This window comes from Chrysemys picta, chromosome 6, assembly GCF_011386835.1.
Source record: "Chrysemys picta bellii isolate R12L10 chromosome 6, ASM1138683v2, whole genome shotgun sequence".
Taxonomy (NCBI): Eukaryota; Metazoa; Chordata; order Testudines; family Emydidae; genus Chrysemys; species Chrysemys picta.
In genome coordinates, this window is record NC_088796.1 from 93,427,985 (window position 1) to 93,447,808 (window position 19,824).

The 19,824-nt window shown below is 42.3% G+C and overlaps 1 protein-coding gene across 2 annotated transcripts in view; it reads right to left on the reverse strand.

Annotated features, from left to right (window-relative positions):
* Positions 1 to 15,020, reverse strand: part of DMRT1 (doublesex and mab-3 related transcription factor 1) — an 86,508-nt gene extending 71,488 nt beyond the window's left edge. For both annotated transcript variants that reach the window (XM_005296762.4, XM_065550436.1), the window contains exons 1-2: positions 14,307 to 15,020; positions 8,682 to 8,868 (exon numbers count right to left, since the gene is read on the reverse strand). In XM_005296762.4, the coding sequence (XP_005296819.1) occupies positions 8,682 to 8,868; positions 14,307 to 14,624 (505 nt within the window). In that variant the 5' untranslated portion in view covers positions 14,625 to 15,020. The remainder of the gene's footprint in view (positions 1 to 8,681; positions 8,869 to 14,306) is intronic.
* Positions 15,021 to 19,824: the final 4,804 nt, after the last annotated feature.

Below are 19,824 nucleotides of genomic sequence, written 5' to 3' on the forward strand. Positions count from 1 at the left end.
ACGGTCCGTGACGTGTTTTTCATGGCCAGGAATTTGGTAGGGCCCTATAAATAAGGAAGAACCATCAAAAAGTAAACAGAAAGAACTAGGATTTGTGAGGTATAAAATATGGGGCAAAGAAACAAATGGGACAGTGTCAAAATTTAATTAAGGAATTGTGTAATCATCTTTCAGGCTCCACTTTTAATCTTGTTTTTTTTTTTAAATCAGCAAAATACCACACATTCAGATAAATAATAGGAAATATTTCAAGGGCACGGGAAGGAACAAGCAGTTAGGCACAGAGAGATTAATAATACAGTGTCCCTATATAAAAAATCATAATGGACCAAAATTCTTTGTCTCAGTGTTTATAACATATGCCAGGAACAAGTCACCCCTCAAATTAGAATGCAGATCTACTACACAATATCAGATTATGGGGGCAATTTTCAGAGGCACAAAGCACAGACAGGCAACCAACTCCCACAGGCTTTCAATGGGAGCTAGACACCTGGGGCAGACGCTCTGCTGGTGTAAATTGTCACCACTGAAGTCAATGGAGCACTGTGACAGCTTACCCCAGCTGAGGATCTTTCTCATCGGTGCCTTTGAAAATCTCACCCTATGTCAGAAATGCTGATCCAGAAGGTGCTGCAGATTCAGAGTAGCCCAAGTAAAAGAGGATCTACCATAATGTTCTGGAAAAAGCAAGGAATCATTAATATAGGGGGAAAATGCTGATAAATCAAAGAAAGCCCTAGTAAAAGGAAACTTCTGAAGTACAGCAGGACCCAGGGAAAAGAGCCTCAGCACCAGCATGTGCCTTGGGTCCTCCAAACCCACTTATTCAGCCCCTGGCCAATGACAGTAAGATTTAGAGGAGTCGCAGCAGATGCAGCTCAGTGTTCCCACCAATGAGAAGTATGGCCCTAGTGCATTCACACTGTGTACAAATCCACCAGCCCCTCCCTCCCCCATTCCCATATGGCAACGCAGAGAGCTCTCCGCAGCATATGCACCAGGGTGAAGAATCCCCTTAACGAGCTCTTCTCTGGAGTTGGTGGGAAAACAGTTTTTAGCGACCTTCCCCCCATCTCTCCCCACACACACATTTCTTTAAACTAGTTTTTCAAAAAAATTTGAATTTCATCAAAAATGTTCAAGCAAGTTGAAAACTGGAAAAGAAAGTCATGAACATTTCACCCAAAGATTTCTACTTGGAAAATTGCAGTTTTGCTGTACTTCTGCTGCATTACTCCTGTATTTCCACAAAGTTGTCTGGCCTTAAGTAAGCATATGTGCTACTTCAGGATTTACTCCAGAGAGAGAGAGACTCATGTGAACTGTAGGGAAGATCATGTATCACCTATATTTAACATTAGAACCAGGAAAGATGTAATAAAATACACACTCTTCAAACTACAGGAGTGGAGAATAAATTGAGAACGTACTCAGGGACAAACTATCCTGTAACATTAAGATTTAAATTCTAATTTATTTAAGTGTAGTCAAATCCTGACCATAGTCCATAGGCTGTGAATCACACAGGAGAAAACAAAGCTGCAGGAGATTTTTGTCATCTTCTAGTTTAACCTCCGCATTGATCAGGATTCACCCTCCATATTAATCATCAAGTATGTTATCTAACATTCTCCTAAATACCTCTTACAATCATGGGCGCCAGGTTTGTACAACTTTTGCCGGTGCCCAGAACAGGTCCAAGCAGAGCCGTCCCATGCATAGGACGGACCAGGGCAACCGCCCTGGGCCCCGCACTTTGGGGAGGCCCACCCTTCAGGGGGACATGGGGTAAAGGGTGGCCTGGGAGGTTAGTGGGGGGCCTGGTGCTGGCAGCAGCAACTGACCCGGCCCCAGCCCGCCCCACCCCGCTCCGCCCCACACCTCTGGCTCCTGATGTTGCTCGAGGGGAAGGAGCAGAAGCCAGCAAGAGCTAGGGTGGGAGTTTGGGGGAAGAGGTGGAATGGGGGCGGAGCAGAGGCGGGAAGGAGCGGAGCAGGGTGAGGCAGGCTGGGGCTGGGTTGCTTGCTGCTGCCATCGCCAGGCCTCCTGCTAACCCCCCAGGCCGCTCTGGACCCCGTGTCCCCCTGAAGTGCAGAGCCCCCCAAAGCACAGAGCCCGGGGCGGTTGCCCCGATCCATCCTATAGATGGGACGGCTCTGAAAATCTAAGCCCAAACATTGGTGGATCCGGGCCCACGTTCCTGAATATTGGTGGAGCACGGGCACATATAACTCGCCACCTATGGTTACAATTATGCTTCACTTACCTCCTTGTCCTTAGGCAGGTCATTCTATTGCCTAACTGCACTTCCAGGTAGGAAAAAAAGTGTCTACTGTCTAATTTAATTTTTTCCTTTTTTTAGTTTCAAGCCATTGCTCCTTGTTATGCAGTCTCAAGTACTGTAAATAATCACTCCCCCTCCTTCATATTATTACCGTTCAGATATTTATAGACTGTAATATCCACCCTTAGTCTCCTTTTTGACAAGCTGTACATCATTTCTGCCACACTTCTCTTGATTCGCTCAGATTTATCTATGCCCTTTTTATAATGAGATGCTCAAAAGTCTCTGCAGCATTCCTAAATATGGCTGTACCAAAGCAACAAAGAGAGAAGCAGTAATACCTCACTTGCTCGACAAGAGGTATCCCCTGTATAGAGAATTCATAGCAAGCAGAAGACTTGCCATTGTTGCAATGGCTGTGCATTGTTAGGTCACATCCATTCCACTATCCAATACCACCTACAAATCCAGTACTAAATCACAGAAATCAGAAACAGAAAAGATCTATTATTGGCAGGTTCTTTAGCCCACATACCTGACAGTGCAGGATTGTTCATTTCCATATTTTTCCATGGGCCTTTGTCCAGTCCAGTCCAAGCAATGGGACTTTTGCCAGTTCCCTTGGGAGACCATCTCACAATCTAATAGCTCATCAATAATAACTGTTGCCTACATTTTCCTTTGTTTTAGAGATTGTGACTGGACTGGGTGTCCATACAGGGGCATAAGAACCTACTCCTCCATACCCCAACTCAGGCTCTTGTTTAAGCATGAACATGGTGAAAGACTAAGAGAAAAGAAGGAAAAGAGGAAATTAAAGGGTAAAGGAGAGATTTCCAAAGAGGCCTAAGGGATTTAAGGCCCAGATTTCAGTGGGAGTTGGGGACCTAAATATCTTTGAGGATCTGGGCTTGGGTGCCCAAATCCGAATGAATCCCCTTGAGAGTTCAGCACATAACATCCATAGGCTTCTTTGCAATTGGCAGCTTAAAACAAAGTATTTCAATATTTTCTAACTGAAAAAAATTTACTAAAAAAGTTTTTTAAAATTTAAGTTTCTATGCATCATTTGCAAAACATTGTGTACTTGTAAATAGAGCCTTGCGCAGATACAACATTTGTATCTGCATCCGATCTGCAAAAATGGCCTCTGGATATCCACAGATTTGCAGGGTGCTAGATACAAAATTTGTATCCGCATCCGATCCACAATCTGCAAAAATGGTCTGCGGATATCCACAGCCACAGATGCGGATATAAAGCAGATAGCTGCGGATTTTCAAGGCTCTACTTGTAAACACTTAAATGCTACTTTGCCAATGGACCAATAACCACATAACTACCTAACGATATGTAGAAAAACCCCACCACTCCTCCAACAGTTTCTTAATAAAGGGAGATCATACCAAGTGAAATATGAAGAAAACACCTTTGTTTCCATTATTCATGATAAATGTATCAAAAGGAAAAATAACAATGAACTAAACCTTCAATTTTTTTAGTCCAGTGACATTAACAAAGTGTCGGTTCTGTATTTCATCTGGATCGTTTCTCCTATATACTGGCCAGATTACAGATTTTGTTAAACCTATATTCTATCTGAAATGAAACTGTAGTACTATTAAATATTTGTATCTGAGTGGCACCCAGATGCCCCTAATCAGGACTGGGGACCACTGAGCTAGGTGCGGTCGACACTGGAAATGGATTACTAAGTGCTAATAATGGTACATTTAACTTGATCAGAACAAGTGTCATTATGGAGGCAAAGAAATGATGCCCTGATTAAGGTTGTAGGAAACCTAAAAGGGAGGAGAAGCTCACAATGTGTAAAGCTGCCTGGTGATAAGTGGGTGCGAGCTTTAGTATGCTAAATCTTGGGGGGGAGTCTCAATTGCATACACATGGGGGAGACCCAGAAAGTTGAAGTATCCTACAGCATCTTCTGGTCACCTCAATGTGTATGTTACGCCCATACCTCCCAACTTGCCAAGGCATAATGTGTGACAAAACCCCCAAATGAGGGCACAAATTATTACATTTCTTCCATGAAAATGCTGTGAGATTCCTTCCTTTCATGTGAGTGGCTCCCTCTGCAACCTCCATTTCATGGCTCTGCATTTCTGATGTAAACCAAAGAAGTGCAAGGACATCACATTTGTGGGGATCGTAGACTCTGGGACTATAAGAAAGGCTATTTGAAAGGTACAATCACATCAGCTAAGTCTCCACTAAGAGTAACTCATCTCTGAATTTTGCCTACTACGTTAAATTAACAAAACAAAACAAAACACGAGGAACTCACTGTTGCTCTAAATGCTTCCAAATCCTGGCTTTTTACTAAGCATTACAATATCTGTGTACTACAGTTAAACCAGATGATACTTTTTCAGGAAAATCGCTCAGTAACACAGAACTTCTGTAAGCAGATCTCATTATGTGTCCTGCCCAAATTGTTTCATTTGCTCCCATGCTACTCCTGCCAACTGTCCTGCAAACTCCCATGGTTATTTTCTTTCTGATTCTGGAAGATAAGACGCACCTTTCAATCTAAACACTGTCACCAAGAATGAAACAGTACATGGGCAAGCTGCTGTTCTAGCACCAGTACACCTCATTTTTCCTCTTTTCCAAAAATGGCGTGTTGCAAAGGTCTGAAAAATTCTCTCTGGTTTCTCAAGGTGTCATAATATTTCTGACCTGCCAGTAAAATAGATACAATGAGGAAAGTCCCTCTCTCCCTGGCACCCTATATGATTTGTGTGACTCCTTCACACACAAACTATGTGCAGTGTGATGAAGTTCAAAAGGAAAATTACTAAGCCTTTAAAGCCAACAGCTTGCATAAGGAATAGAATTAACTATTGTCACTATGACCTCCTATGTACTATATACTAATGTTAGAGCGAGTTTTGTCCTCACAGGAGTCCTCCTGGGTGTCTGCGTCGTTCTCCTGGCTGTCAATGAAAGCAGTCTGCCTCCAGCTCAGGGCACGGTTTGACTCAGTCAGCATTGACTACTACTGTAGATGGTTGTTTTCCAAAGAGCTGCATCTACATACAAACAAGGCCCTGTGAAAGGTCAGGCAGCATGATCCAGTGGAGAGGGCACAGGACTGCATTCAGCCAACCTGGCTTCTAACCCTAGCTCTGACACTGACCTACAGTATGACCTTTCCTTGGGCAAGTCACTTCCCCACTCTGTGTCTCTGTTGCCCCTTCCATTCTTTGTCTGTCTCATCTATATAGAGTGGCCAGGGTCTAACTTTTACTATGCGTTTGTACAGGATCTAGCACAGTGGGGCACTAACAGGACTTTTGTCTTCGGGGAAGGGCTGTATGCAGTGGTGTGTTGGGCCATCTCCTCTGTCTCTGCTCCCTTCTTTGACCAACCTCCTCTCCTCCCCCCACATTCCTTGGGGAAGGGTCATCCTGCACTCTCTCTCCCTAACACCAAGGAGATGAAGAGGAGCAGTTCAGAATTCAGAGCTCAGGCTGCCTGCAGACTCAGGCAGGCACCGCTCCATCAATTATATTCCGTTCATATTTGGAAGGTTATCTTTTCAACTGTCAGAGCTAAAGACTTCATTTTTATTTTCAGTGAAAGTTTAGACTCTGGGGCACAACATCACCACCTCCAAAATAGGGCCCACTCGCCAGGCTACTGTGAACCAGCCCTATTCAACCCCTGCAGTTCCTTTCCATGAGAGTGAGGCAGGGCCTGCTACCTTTCTAAGGGTATGTCTACACCGCAGCTGGAACGGAGCTTCCCAGTGTGGGTGGACAGACATGCTAGTTCTCCGCAAGCTAGTGCACTAAAAATAGGAGTGTGGCCACCCAAGTACATACCAGCTTCACCATGAGCCATCATTACATTTCATTCACATGGCATGTTTGAAGGCTTTGGGTCTTTCATGATATGGTTGGTCACTGGAATTGGATTCCTAGACTCTTTATTTTTAAAAGTGGAGTTTTTCATTACCGCTGCCCCCTTTGTCTTGCTTTTCCACGCCCCCATTGTCCCCTTATTCCATTAACACGCAATCCACTCATTTTGTCTCCAAATCAGGTGACTTATTAAATTCTCGCTTGAGAGTAATATTAAACAGATTAAACACAAGTGCAGGATACCTGAAAGCACCCTAGATTGCAAAGGGGAAGATTCTCTGCAGCTCTCATACTAGGGCTGGCGTCATCTTAACCATATAAAGATCCCCTGCAAAAGAAGTTTAATCTATATATATTAATATAGACATATATACCTGTGCTTCTCGGTACTTGCATCTAGGGAGGAAAACATGCACAGATGTAATATAACTGAGGGACTCTATCCAGAGCTAAAGACCAAGTTAGGTGCATACATCTCTATTTGGACAGCTAAGAAGCCTAATTTCCAAAGGTGCTGAACAGCAACTTCTGTAGGAGTAGCCAGGTGCACAGTGCTGAAAATCAGGCCACTCGGGCTTCAATCCTGCAAATATTTATGCATGTCCTTAACTTGAAGGACACGAGTACTCACATCAAAGTCAATGGTGAAAACAGTACGTCACTGCACTCAATGGCAGAACTCCCAATTACTTCAACTGGGCCAGGAGTTCACTAATGTGACTATGCATGTGCTTGAAGTTATGGATATGTGACAGTGTTTATAGGATCGGGGCCTTATTTAGGTGCCTAAATATGGACATAGGCTCCTATTTTTGAAAATCTCAGCCCAAGTTTTCATTCCCAGATGCTGTACATGATTTCTGAATTCATTTCTGGCAAACGAATGCTGACCCCTATTTTGTCCTTTGTTGGAAATGCATCTACTTTGGAAAGGTCTAAGCACAATATTATCAATGCTACTGCCTACATTGTGCTATTTATTAAACTGCTAAAGAAGAACATGGAGCTATTAGGTTGAAGAACATCATTATCTGACACACTGACAAAGACACTCCACTTAAAAAAACAGTGGGCTGAAAGATGTTTATAATTAATTAGTCCTTTACTAAAATTTTAAAAACATTTCTAAAGATTTTGAAATTGGCAATATTTACACTTTACATTTTTTTAGTCCAGCATAAAGTTCTCCTAGGATCTTTTTATGCATCTGTGTATTTTTATAATATTGCCAAGGGTGTTGAATGCACATTTTTTATTGTAGTAGGTTAAATACTGCATTCTATATCCATTGGGCCTGAAGTTTCTGAACGTTTCACTGATTGCAACTTGATCTCATTTTTTGATTTATTAGAGTAAGTTTTTCCCCTCTTTTGTCTGAATTAACCACAATCTCTGTAAGTGATTTTACAAGCTGTTTTAATCCTTAACCAGCCTTCCCCACCACAAACAAAACCCAGTGTTCCAAATATATTTCTTTTTATGAAAGGGCTCGTGGTCAACCAAAGATGATCTTAAAAGAATTGTCTGAATGAAAACAGAATCTAACTTGTTAATTCCAACAAACAATTTTTCTAAACACAACCCAAAACAATGCCCTCATAACACACGAAAATCATGGAACTGCCATTCTGTGCGTACAGGGATTGGACCCAGAGGGCTTGCCTGGTCAACGCGGGATATAGCAATTCCATTTGGCAGGTGCAGGAACTAAGCTCTAAATGTACTGGAGCAGGCAATGGTGCTGACTGGCTGACATATAGAAGCACACTGATCTTTAGTTAGTTAGTGGGACAACGTCCATTTCACAAACATATTTTTAACAAATTGCTTTACCTATGTTACTAACATCTCCTTGGTTACTAAACCTAAACAAAAATCCAGTTTCCTTCTCACTGTGTTCATTTGCTTTTTCATCTCTCTCAGTTGGGACAATGGAAGTCAGTGAAGCTGGTTTCACTTTTGTTTATAACCAATTGGTATTTCTAATTATGTGAGGTTTTGTAAAGACAAAGCATCAGACCCTCAGCTGGTGTAAATCAGCGTTGCTCCACTGACGCCAAGGGAACTATGATGATTTACATCAGCGGTGGATGTGGCCCAAGTGGCTTCATTTTCAGCCACACTGGCGTTGACAGAACTCTTTTAAATCCCAGATATGAATGGAAATGATAGCATTAAATCTGCAGACTTGTTTCACACCTACACATATATACAGCAGAAGAGCTGGCTGATGGTTTCTGAAATTTTCCATTTTGATTTCCACATTTTTTTTTAAAGAAAAAAATATGAAAAATTGCTTATTCCCCTTCCCCCCACACACACCTTTTCTGTCAGACTTCTTTCTACAGCAATGTTGCTCTGTGGGAAAGAAAAGAGAAGGAAACACACAGCAGCCCTGTCGCTGCAGCTGTAACAAGCATGGAAAACAAAAGCCAGCATCTCTCTGAAACCAGCTCTCTTCATCAGAGTGACCAGAACCCCCCCCCCCCTTCTCCCCACTCCCTTACCTGATGGGGTGGTGGATGCTGTAGTTGCTGTGTTTGTTGAATGTGTTGGGCTGCTGCTTTCCAACAATAAACAGGAGCTGCCACCATTGTTTTCCTTCTTAACAAAGAGCTCTGGGGCACTGGGCAGAGGGATGGGATGGCTGATCCCCAGCTCTTCTTCTTGGGCCTGCTGCCTTCTCAATGCAACCTGGAAACAAGAACAACTATTCTGTGTCTACTCTCTAGTTAGACAATTATTACAATTACAAGGGAAATTATCCACTGGTCCCAAACTAAGGGCATACAACATATTCCAACAACTCATGACTATTAATATCAGGACATGAAAGGGGGAAATAACATTCTGAGTGGTATAGAGGAAAGAGATGCTATGAAACAATACGGGACAACATTTACCTTCATTTATAGCCATGCAAACTTCAGTTAGGTTACACAGGTAACACAACACACTCTTGTAAAATGGTACAGCCATAAACAAATATATCTTCTGTTTCCAGCAGGGGCACAGGAATTAAATTCTTAGTACTGGCTAAAATCACATCATTCTCATCAAAGATTCTAGCCAGGGTCAGCTGCATTCAGCTGATACGGTCATGCTCGGGCAAAGACAGGAAGAATATTTTTCAAAGATATGTGGCTGTTATTTTATTTCTACTTGCTGTGGATCTGAGCAAAGGGGACAGATAATCTCCTGTGCTAGTACATAGCCTCAGCGGGGCAGGAAATTCTGAAAGCTCTCACTTGCAGAGTAGCTGTTGCAGCTTTTCACCAGGGTGGGGCTCTGGCCCCACAAGAGCTGGCAAGTCTGAAGATCTCAGGAGATCCATGGAAGCCAGTGCCTAGAGTAGTGCTCTTGGGTTGCCCTGCAGGCCGCTGCCCCAGAAACCCTCAGGCAAATTTTCATGGCAGGCAGGAGGAAAGCAGGGCAAGAGCAATCACAAAGCCCATGGGAATATGGCTGCCCTGGGGACCGTAGAACAAGACACAAATGCCTCCAGTACAAATGAACCCCAGACCCTTGGGTTCTGTGGCCTGAACTTCCCCTTCATTCTACAGCAATCCTACCAACACATACAATCAGAGGAAATTCTGAGCTAGCAAACTATAGCCTTGTCTTCATGAGCAAAATAACCTGTTGTGGACCACAAATGTCACAACCAGCACCAAAAATAGCTTTTACAAGTGTAGGCACAAACAAACCATGTTCAGCACCACTTCAGAAAGAGAGGTCATCCACACATCCTGCTACAGCAGTGGCTCTCAACCTTTCCAGACCACTTTCTGGAGTCTGATTAGTCTTGCATACCCCAAGGTTCACCTCACTTAAAAACTACTTGCTTACAAAATCAGACATAAAAACACAAAAGTGGCACAGCACACTATTCCTGAAAAATTGCTGATTTTCTCATTTTTATCATAGAATTATAAAATAAATCCACTGGCATATAAATATTGTACTTACATTTCGTGTGTAGTATATAGAGCAGTATAAACAAGTCATTGTCTGTATGAAATTTTAGTTTGTACTAGAGCTTTTTCTGTAGCCTGTTGTAAAAGTAGGTAAATATCTAGATGAATTGATGTACCCCCTGGAAGACCTCTGCATACAACCAGGGGTATGTGTACCCTTGGGGGAAAACCACTGTGCTGCAGTTCTCAACACCATTTCTCCTTGTCTGCAGTGGCAGCAAAACAGTGGTTAGCTGCACCCACAGCTAACACCCATTGTCACTAACAAGTCATTTGGCTAGCACAGACATGGAATCAGAGTTTATAATCCCCTGTGATTTCCCATATAGGTGGCAGTTTGGTCCATGTTTTCATTTGTATTTTGAAAATCACCCTCAAACTTACAAGAGGTGACAACTGATTTTTTTGGGCACAGTTTTTGAGATGTCACAGTATAATTTACCTAGACCGTTTGCTTCCCTCAATACTACATTGAACAGTATTATTTTTCTTTACTTTTGAAATGATGCTGTACCCCAAAAAGCAGCATTTTTAATAATGGTTCTTGTAACAAAAACATATTCCAACAAAAGCTCTTGGAATTTCATTTGCAAAATCTAACAGCAACCTATCAGCTGAATGGTGCTAGAAGATTCCACCTGCTGGAAATGGGTCATTGCAAAATATATTCAGAGTGGTAAGTGAAGATTTTAGGATCTTAACTGCTATATAAAAAAAAAATTCAACTGAAATGATGTGTGTGAACATTCAGCACTTCCAGGAAGCTCTGGGTTAGGTAAGGACAGCAGTCCCAAATAAGGCACAATGAAGTCTAGGGTCCAGATCCACAGGGGGTGGTAGGATGAAACTCAGGAGCTTAAATACCTTTGGGCATCTGGGTGGGCCTATGTGCAGAGAGGAGTTAATCATATTGTGGAAGCTACCTAGCAGCATGAGAACAATCTGTACAGAATCTGATACTTTTACAATTTCAAATGGTTCTTTTTCACAGGGTGTCACAACAGGATCTCTGTGTATTATGTTCACGGAGATAAAAAAGCACCTATATTTTTTCCAAAATAAGTAGTGTAGTATTATTCTAAGTAAGACCTCCTAAAAACAACAATATTTGGGGAAAATGGGAGTACATGACCCAGTCCAGGAACAGGGACTGGGATGGAACTTGACCCCAGCACTGCAAGGTTTTAAAAATATGTCAACCAGCCACACACTTCAGTCACAGAGCAAGGGAATTATAGTTAATGTGGATTCTGGAAGTTCTTAGAGAAAACCACTTGCAGAATTAAATCCATAGGTTTCAATCCTGCAACCTTTACTCACATAAGTACGCCTAACGACTGCAAAGAATTTATTCTAGTAAAATTGCACAAGTAAAGAATGCAAGACAGGCTGTTGCACCTCAAAGCCACATAATCTTTCTCGTCCAAGAAGCCCTTATACACACAGAATTACTCAAATAAGCATGGGTTTGCAGAATTGGATTCATATGGATCCAATCCTGCAAACATTTACAAGTATAACTGAGATTTCAATTATCAGAGGGGTAGCCGTGTTAGGCTGGATCTGTAAAAAGCAACGGAGAGTCCTGTGGCACCTTTAAGACTAACAGATGTATTGGAGCATAAGCTTTCGTGGGTGAATGCCCACTTCGTCGGATGCATGTAATCCAACGAAGTGGGCATTCACCCACGAAAGCTTATGCTCCAATACATGTTAGTCTTAAAGGTGCCACAGGACTCTCTGTTGAGATTTCAATGGGACTACTTAAGTGGGTAAAGTTACTCCCATGCAGGATTGGACCAAACTTGGACTATTAGCTATTATTAGTTTCAGTGGTGCTGGAAAAATTTTTATAGTGGGGGTGCTGAGAAGCATTGAACCAAACTGTAAATCCTGTATATAATGGAAACCTCTTGAAGCCAGAGGGTGCGGTAGCACCCCCCAGTTCCAGCACCAATAATTAGTTTCCAGTTTAAGTTTAAAACCAGCGCAACTCAAAAGCATACAACTTTGAATGGCCAATATTTTTTAAACAGATAATTCAAGGGAAACATGTTTTTAAAACACTACTAAAAACATTTTTTACTCTTAGAAATGAACCATAGTATACCTAAAAACATAGAAAACATCAGAAAAAATAAGCACATCAAACTGGAAAACTACAACTCAATCCTGCTTCCACCATTCATTGAGTTGATCATACCCCCAATTATTTTTAAGATAATTAACTTAAACAGTTACCTACAAAAATATGAAAACTAGCTGATCTTACATGAAGAAGATTTTTCAAAAAATATCCATGTAGGGTAAGTGAAGTTGTATTTTACAATAGAAACTGCATCATTAAAAACTGTCATTGGAAATCTTGCATCTTGAATGTCTTAATAGAATTTAAAGTTTATAAACATGTTTTATTTTTGCAGTGGAAATACATTAACAAATTATTAAAAATCTGCTAGATTAGTTAACCGCTACTTACTAAGACCATTTTTGAATACTGCTGTAAGTCAAGTGTCAAAATGTCATAACAAATTATAAAGAAAAGCTTTCATTTACTCAATATAGGATGCTCTTCAAGACCACATTTTCTGGCGATAGCAGCAAAGTAAAGCATTTTATTCAGATTAAAAATAATCCAATCATTTTGTTCTTTCCTTTTGCATACTGTAATTCCAAAATTTAAAGAAATTTTTTTTTTCTTGAGGTCATTGTTTTCCTATTAAGAGACTCATGTTTTACTCTTTGATTCATTACATTGGTTAGAGGATTAAACAAAATATGCATGATAGTAGATGTAAGAAACCCAATTACATTTCATAAATATATCATATTGGATCAGCTTCTGCAATCAACACAGGTTAAATTCCCAAATCTTGAATCTATGTCTCTATCAGGAGTGAGTAAAATATGTGGTCCTTTTATGTTCCTTTAATGAGTTCAGATGCTTCCATCCACTTAGATCAATATTTTACAGTTTGAAGACAAATAATTATTTCCTTACCTAAGGTAAATTAAATATACATATCAAGCTGATGAGGAAATATGTGGTCATTTGTTAACAGGAAAAAAACACTGTGTGATAAGAATCTGTTTTTAAAATGTTTCTGTTTCAGTTTCTTTGCCAATTTTAACAAAAAAAATTTAAAAAAATGTTTCATGGCTCCAGTATCACTTTATCCTTAACTCAAACAGATCCACCTGCTCTTCAGAAGATTTTTTCTTTTTCTGGTGTAGATTTAGGTTACAGGTTTAGGTTGTTGATTGCAAAAGGGAAAAACAAGCATGCCTTAAACTCTAGCTTTGTAAAACCCGATTTGTATTTATTTCCATTCATCTAGAAAACCTGGTATGTATTATTATCTTCACATCTGTGAAATGCAGCTATTCAACTCTACTTACAAAGTTAGCAATTCTCGGTCAAACTACAATGGTAGCCTTAAGCAAATATCTGTGGGCACTTATTTAATGTCTTTGGAAGTTCGTTTTCAAAACCTACTCTGAGCAGTTTATAAATACAGAAACCGGTGAAACAGGCATGAGGACAGATCGCACATATGCTTTTATGGACACTATCCAAAACATCAGAAGGGAATGACATGATGCCCATAATTTAGATGAATAAAACCTTAGCAGGCCTCTAGGCAGGTTTTAAGGGTTTTATGAAATGTATTTGTTATCAAAAATGTATTTTAGTAGTTGTGTGAGATGGAAACCATATAACGGCAAATAATCAAAGGCTGCAAGTAGGTGCAGGGTGGAATTCCCCAAGTCTCTGTTTTAACGGACAGTCTGGAGTAATAAGAGATGTGCCACCCGCAAAGCAGAACTTCAACCTATTGCGTCTAGAGGGAAACATGGAGACACTCGAGAAGATTTGAGGGAAAAGGGGCTTTGAGGAGCAGGATGTATATTCTTGCGAGAGCTTTTCTAGTGACTACTGTCTAGCAGCATCTACAACCGTGGGGCAATTGTTATTGTGCACGTGACAACCTGAAATAAGAGCTTTTAAAGCCCTCTCTCTGCACTGCAGGTTGCTCCGTGTGCCTGTCACGTATCTGCGTTTCAGACAGGTGCTAGGAAAGACACATTCCACCTCCCTTGGCCCCTTTTTTGATTCAATCGAGGAGGCCTGGCCCCCCTTTATCCCCAGCTCACCTGTGCTGCCATCACCCGCTGCCGCTCTGCGATCAGGCTGCACTTTTTACACTGACAGTCCCTCCACATGCAGAACCTCTTGTGCCCTTTCAGTGGCGAGGAGTAGCCGTGGTTCCTGCACCGGGCACACTTGGGGAGACGGGGAGACTTCTTTCCCGAGGCGGTGGTGGCTTGAGCTAAGACCCCGGCACCCCCTCCACCTGCGGCAGGAGTAGTAGCAGCCATCAGAACGGCGGCTTTCCCAAAGCTGCCCATCTTACCCCCCTGGGCATGATGGTCCGAAGAAGCCGAGGGCTTGTTGAATGAGTCATTGGGCATCGTCTCTGAACGGTTGGTTCGCCTGCACAATTGGGGGACGGGAGAAGGAGCTAATGTTTCAGGGAGTGGGGGGTGGCTGGGAGAAGAGAGGTTCGGCTAACAAGTATTAGCCAATTTCCGCTGCAACAGAAGTAGTCGCTGCGATGAGACCCAAATAAGACAGCTGCCCCCACCCTTTGCCCAGTTGGAAGCTGCGGTTGCTGCTGCAACAGCAGAGAGAGTAACACTGACCACACCAGCCCGTGCCCCCTGTGCTGGCTGAGTTTTGGCGGGCGGGCTGCAGCAGGTTTGGAACATTCGCTACTTTTTTCAGAACGCTGGATACTTTTTGGAACGTTCCCCGGGAGGAGAAAGAAAGCGAGGCAACCCCCGGCCTCTCCCTCCCAGCTCCTCCCACTCCTTCCCGCCCGCCCCGCTGCTGCAGCAGGGTCCAGGGCGCTGAGCAGGCCAGGTCCGTGCTACCTTGGCTTCAGGGCTGGGGAGAAGTGGGACAATCTAAATAAGATATTACACAAAAATCCAAGAGAAGTTAATTTACAAATATAAGGTAGCAGGTCCCTTGGTGATGGGGAGAGAGTTGCATTTTAAGCTGCATTTCTGCTTTCTTTAAGAGCCACACAATAAAAATGCCATGGGGTGCCATGTTTATTATGTCTCAGAGACTCTAGCTAGACTCTGCTCATTTGACAAGATTTTACACGTACACCAGCTGCCTGAGGCATTCACCCTAAAACACATCCTAAACAAGTGCATCTCCCTGCTAAGGATCCACCTCATTGGCGTTTTGATAAGTTAAGAGGTATGTCCTCATTTCACACTGAAAAATAAATAAATATAATATGCAGGACCTGATCCAAAGGTACAGTGCACTCCATTTATTAAAAATCAACTGCATAGAATGGTCAAAAACACTGGGACAAAAAAATCATTCCTATACTAAGACTCTGCTTGTAAGAATCTCATCATCTGGAACAGATGTGATTCTTACAAAAGATTTTAAATGGAAATTAGAAGCCTAAATATCTTTGTGCATCTGGGGCACAAAATACAGCTTTGCTTCTCCTGTGCTGTAAGCACCCACCATCTCTTCCTTGAAGTCGCCCCTCAAACCATGCTTCTTTCAGTTAGTCTTTCATCACTGGTTGACTGGAATTCTATCCACTTGTAACATAACTCATCCTTATCTTTCTGCATTTGAGCCTTCCAAATTAAAGTAAGATCCTTGGCGTCAGGACATGGCGTAAATTCAGAGATTATTTATAAGGTGGTATCATATAGAATCTCTTGCACAATGGTAGTGTGCATGTCATAGGGCATGGCTGCCCTGTAGCATGCCCTATTGGCCACGCCTGGTGCTCCGGGCACTCCCTGCCTTGATTTCCCCTTATGGATTTCTCCACACCCTCCCTAACTCACCCATTTCCTTGCAGTGAGGCCAATGTAGTCATTTTCCAACTAGAGCTTGTTGTTTTAAAAAATTTCTAGTAGGAAAAAAAGTCCATTTAGTTCTTGGCTGGAAATTTGAATTGAAATTGAACCATTAATACGTACTTCAAAAGCATATATATGATAAAATACTTGTACCTGAAAAAGCATAATAAGTTTGAAAAGTATGAACTAAGACTGGCTTCCTCACACAGCTGTGTTTGTTATGACAATATCAGTGCATTCATTTTGATGATGTTGACCGACCTAATAATTTCAAATTATGATTTATAAACATCCGTAAATCATCATAAATTCAAATTATGTTTATTGGTGTTTTATGATGTTTAAAATGTGGGGCTGAAAGTTAGCGCTGAATCGCTTTGCTGACGAAAATGTACGAAACTTACTTACAGCAACCAGATAGACATAGTAAGCTTAACTCCTCTTTTTTAATTGAAATTTCATGAAAGTTTATGCATCTATAAAAGGAATTAATATAATTTCTCATTCTTGGGACAACTAGATTAGTACATTTTAGTGACTTTGCTCCAGAATGCTAGATTTGCAACTGGGAAACTTATAAAAATATAGGTTTCCTAGTAGGCCAAGATTTTTAAAATGCAATATTTGCCGAAGTCATTATCTTGTATTGTCACGATCTCGAGATGTCATTGTCTTGGGGAGTTTCTGTACTAAACATTTTAATATATTATAATTAATTTTTCAAAAGTCAATTTAAATTAAATACATTTTAATTTTTTATTAGAAATCTAAAACCGTTATGTATTTTTCAGTTTTTAATATGGTACCATACAGCCCACCTTCGCCCTCACAGTCTCACCCCTCAGCTGTCATTCCCCAGTAAATTCGAACACCTCCTCTAATTTCAATTCCTGGGAAAAACACTGCCTTAACCAGGTGGAATACTTTGGGCAGACTCCCAGAGCACAAGTCCAGTGGGGCTGCGTCTACACTGCAAAGCAATAGGACTTGAACCCTGGGTTTGACTCAGTTTCAGACCCTCCACCCCTGTGGGGTCCTGGGACCAAGGGTTCTGGAGCAATTTGTATAATGGGGGTGCTGAGAGCCATTGAACCAAACTGTGAATACTGTATATGATGGAAACCACTTCAAGCCAGGGGGTGCAGCAGCTCTCCCAGCATCTCTAGTTTGAGCACCTATGCCTGGGACACTAGGTCTGAGCCCTTGATTAGCGCAAATTGTGTGTAGATCATGGAAGGGGGGGGGGATTAGTCTTGCTCCTGAATTTGAATGCTGGGCTTACATTGCATACCCTTAGACTCACCTCTGAATCTGGCCCTATGTGAATAGAGTGCCATATACATCCATGGGGCAATATTGCATTATTATTTCCTAAATACATTGCAACAAATTATTTACCTCAGGATGCAGCTTCAAGATACTTGTGTGGCTTTCCCTCCATCTAGGGATTTTACATTTGAAATCATTGTTACTAAGTGATGGCTCCCGAGACCCAAATATGTGACAATAACCCCAAAATCAGGTTCCCAACAAAGAAAAGCAGAGGAAATGTAGGTTGTCTTGATACAAGAATGATATATTTTATGTGAATGAAAGTTTTCTCTAACCTCACTTTAACGGTTCAACATTTTTTATGTCAATACACTTACAGTAATAGTACAGAGGAAAACAAACATTTGTTTGGGACAGAACTAAATGTGGCTGTTACATGGATGATGTTCATTATAGTCAGTGTTTGAAGAAGGTTAATATGGAGTGAGCTGCTCCCTGCTTTCTATTTTGAAGTCTGATCCAACACCCATTGAAGTCAATGGAAAGATTCCAAGGAGCATTGGATCAGTTCTCAGATGCTTTAGTCCATGTACAAGTGAAGCAGCAAAGTGAAACACACAGGCTCCAGTCTCTGACATTCTATATGCTTGTGAGACTGGCAACTGTTGATCTCCGGGGGATTGATCCAATTTTCATTGAAGGCAGTGGAAATAGTCCCGCTGACTCTGGGAAAGGGGGAGTTGGGTCAGATCCAAGATACACATGAAAAAGCGAATCAGCCAGGAAACAGGTGGGGATAGAGAGGAGGTACAAAGAAAAGAGAGGGGGAGAAAAAATAAAAGATGAAAAATAGCCATGGGAATACTGCTAGACTCCATTGACATAAATGGGCCGGCACTGTTGAAAGAAGTTTTGTAAAGACCTCCAGCACTGTAGGAAGCCCGAAGGGAAAGACTTGGTACTGATATTGTTTTGAGCCTATTATGAAACACAGGAAACATTTGTGGGATGGGGGGATAGCTACATGAAAGTAGATGTTTTGGAAGTTAAGGGTGACGAACCAGATCTAAGGATGGGCTTATAGTGGTTAGCATCACCATCCTGAAGTGCTGGAAATAGGTGTTCAGGTTTCTGAGGTCAAGAATCAGTCTCCATCTTCTCGCCCCTGGGAACTAGGGATAGAACCCTCTTCTGACAAACTGTGGGAGAAATGGTTCAACAGCCCTCAAAGGTAGGAGAGACTGGACCTCTTGTTTTAAGAGGTCTTCATGAGAGGAGTCACTGAAGAGGGACAGGGAAGGGGGGGTGGGAAGAAGGAATAGTGTGGAAGTGGATGGAATAGCTCACATCGATCACCTCCAAGATCCGTTTGTCTAGGTAACCTGTTCCCAGGCAGGAAGGAAGTGGAATAGTCAGTCTCCATACAGGGATGGATGGAATCGTGTAGCACAGGATCCAAGAAAGTAGGTTGCTTACAGCCCTCAACTGAGATATCAAAACTGTTTCTTAGAGGGAGGTGTAGATAATGTTATTGGAGGAGTGGTCCTGTTTTCTGAAGTCTAGATCTCTTCCTTGGAAAGTTTGAAGGTCTGGGAAAAGTCTGGCATGGATAGTACTGAGGCTTTTTTTGTCGCAAGGATGTAAATTCCCTGAGACCGTAAGGCTGTCCTTGTCTCCTTTAGGGTATGGAGGGAGGAGTGTGTGTCAGCACTGAAGAGCTTAGGCCATTCCAAAGGCAGGTCTTCAATTGTGTTCTGCATCTCTCTTGGGAGACCAGAAGACTGGAGTCAAGATGCTCTCCATGTAACCATAGCCATGGCTATGGACCTGGAGGTTTTAACTATCAATTGACCCTCCGAGATGAAGGCCTGAAATTGCTCTGTCTAGTTGTAGTGGACCCTCGCTCACCCCAGAGGAGGGAGGCCACTCTGTCCAGTCCTGTTTGGCCAGAACCAGAGTCCGCAGGACAGTCTGGGACCCCAGTGGAGCTGGGCGACACACAGTCCCCAGCAAGGGTTAGCCTGACCTGGGCGACTCAAGCTGTCATTGCTTAAACTGAGTCTATCAAGGGTTTGGGGCCGGGGCTGAGGAGGCTCAGGCTGCCCACAATCAACACAGTCTCGGCGGTGGCTTCAGCCTGGGCGGGGCTCAAGCAGCCAGCAAACAACAGTCTATAGGTAGGCTGGGGCCTGGGCTTGAAGGGGCTTAGGCAACCAGCAGACAATACAGTCTTAAAGCGGGGTGGGGCCTGGTCTTCTGGAGGTTCAGACAACCCGCAAACCAGAGAGATTGAAATGTTCTCCTACTGGTTTTTGAATGTTATGATTCCTGATGTCAGATTTGTATCCATTTATTCTTTTGTGTAGAGACTGTCCGGTTTGGCCAATGTACATGGCAGAGGGGCATTGCTGGCACATGATGGCATAGATCACATTGGTAGATGTGCAGGTGAACGAGCCCTGGATGCTGTGGCTGATGTGGTTACGTCCTTCAATCT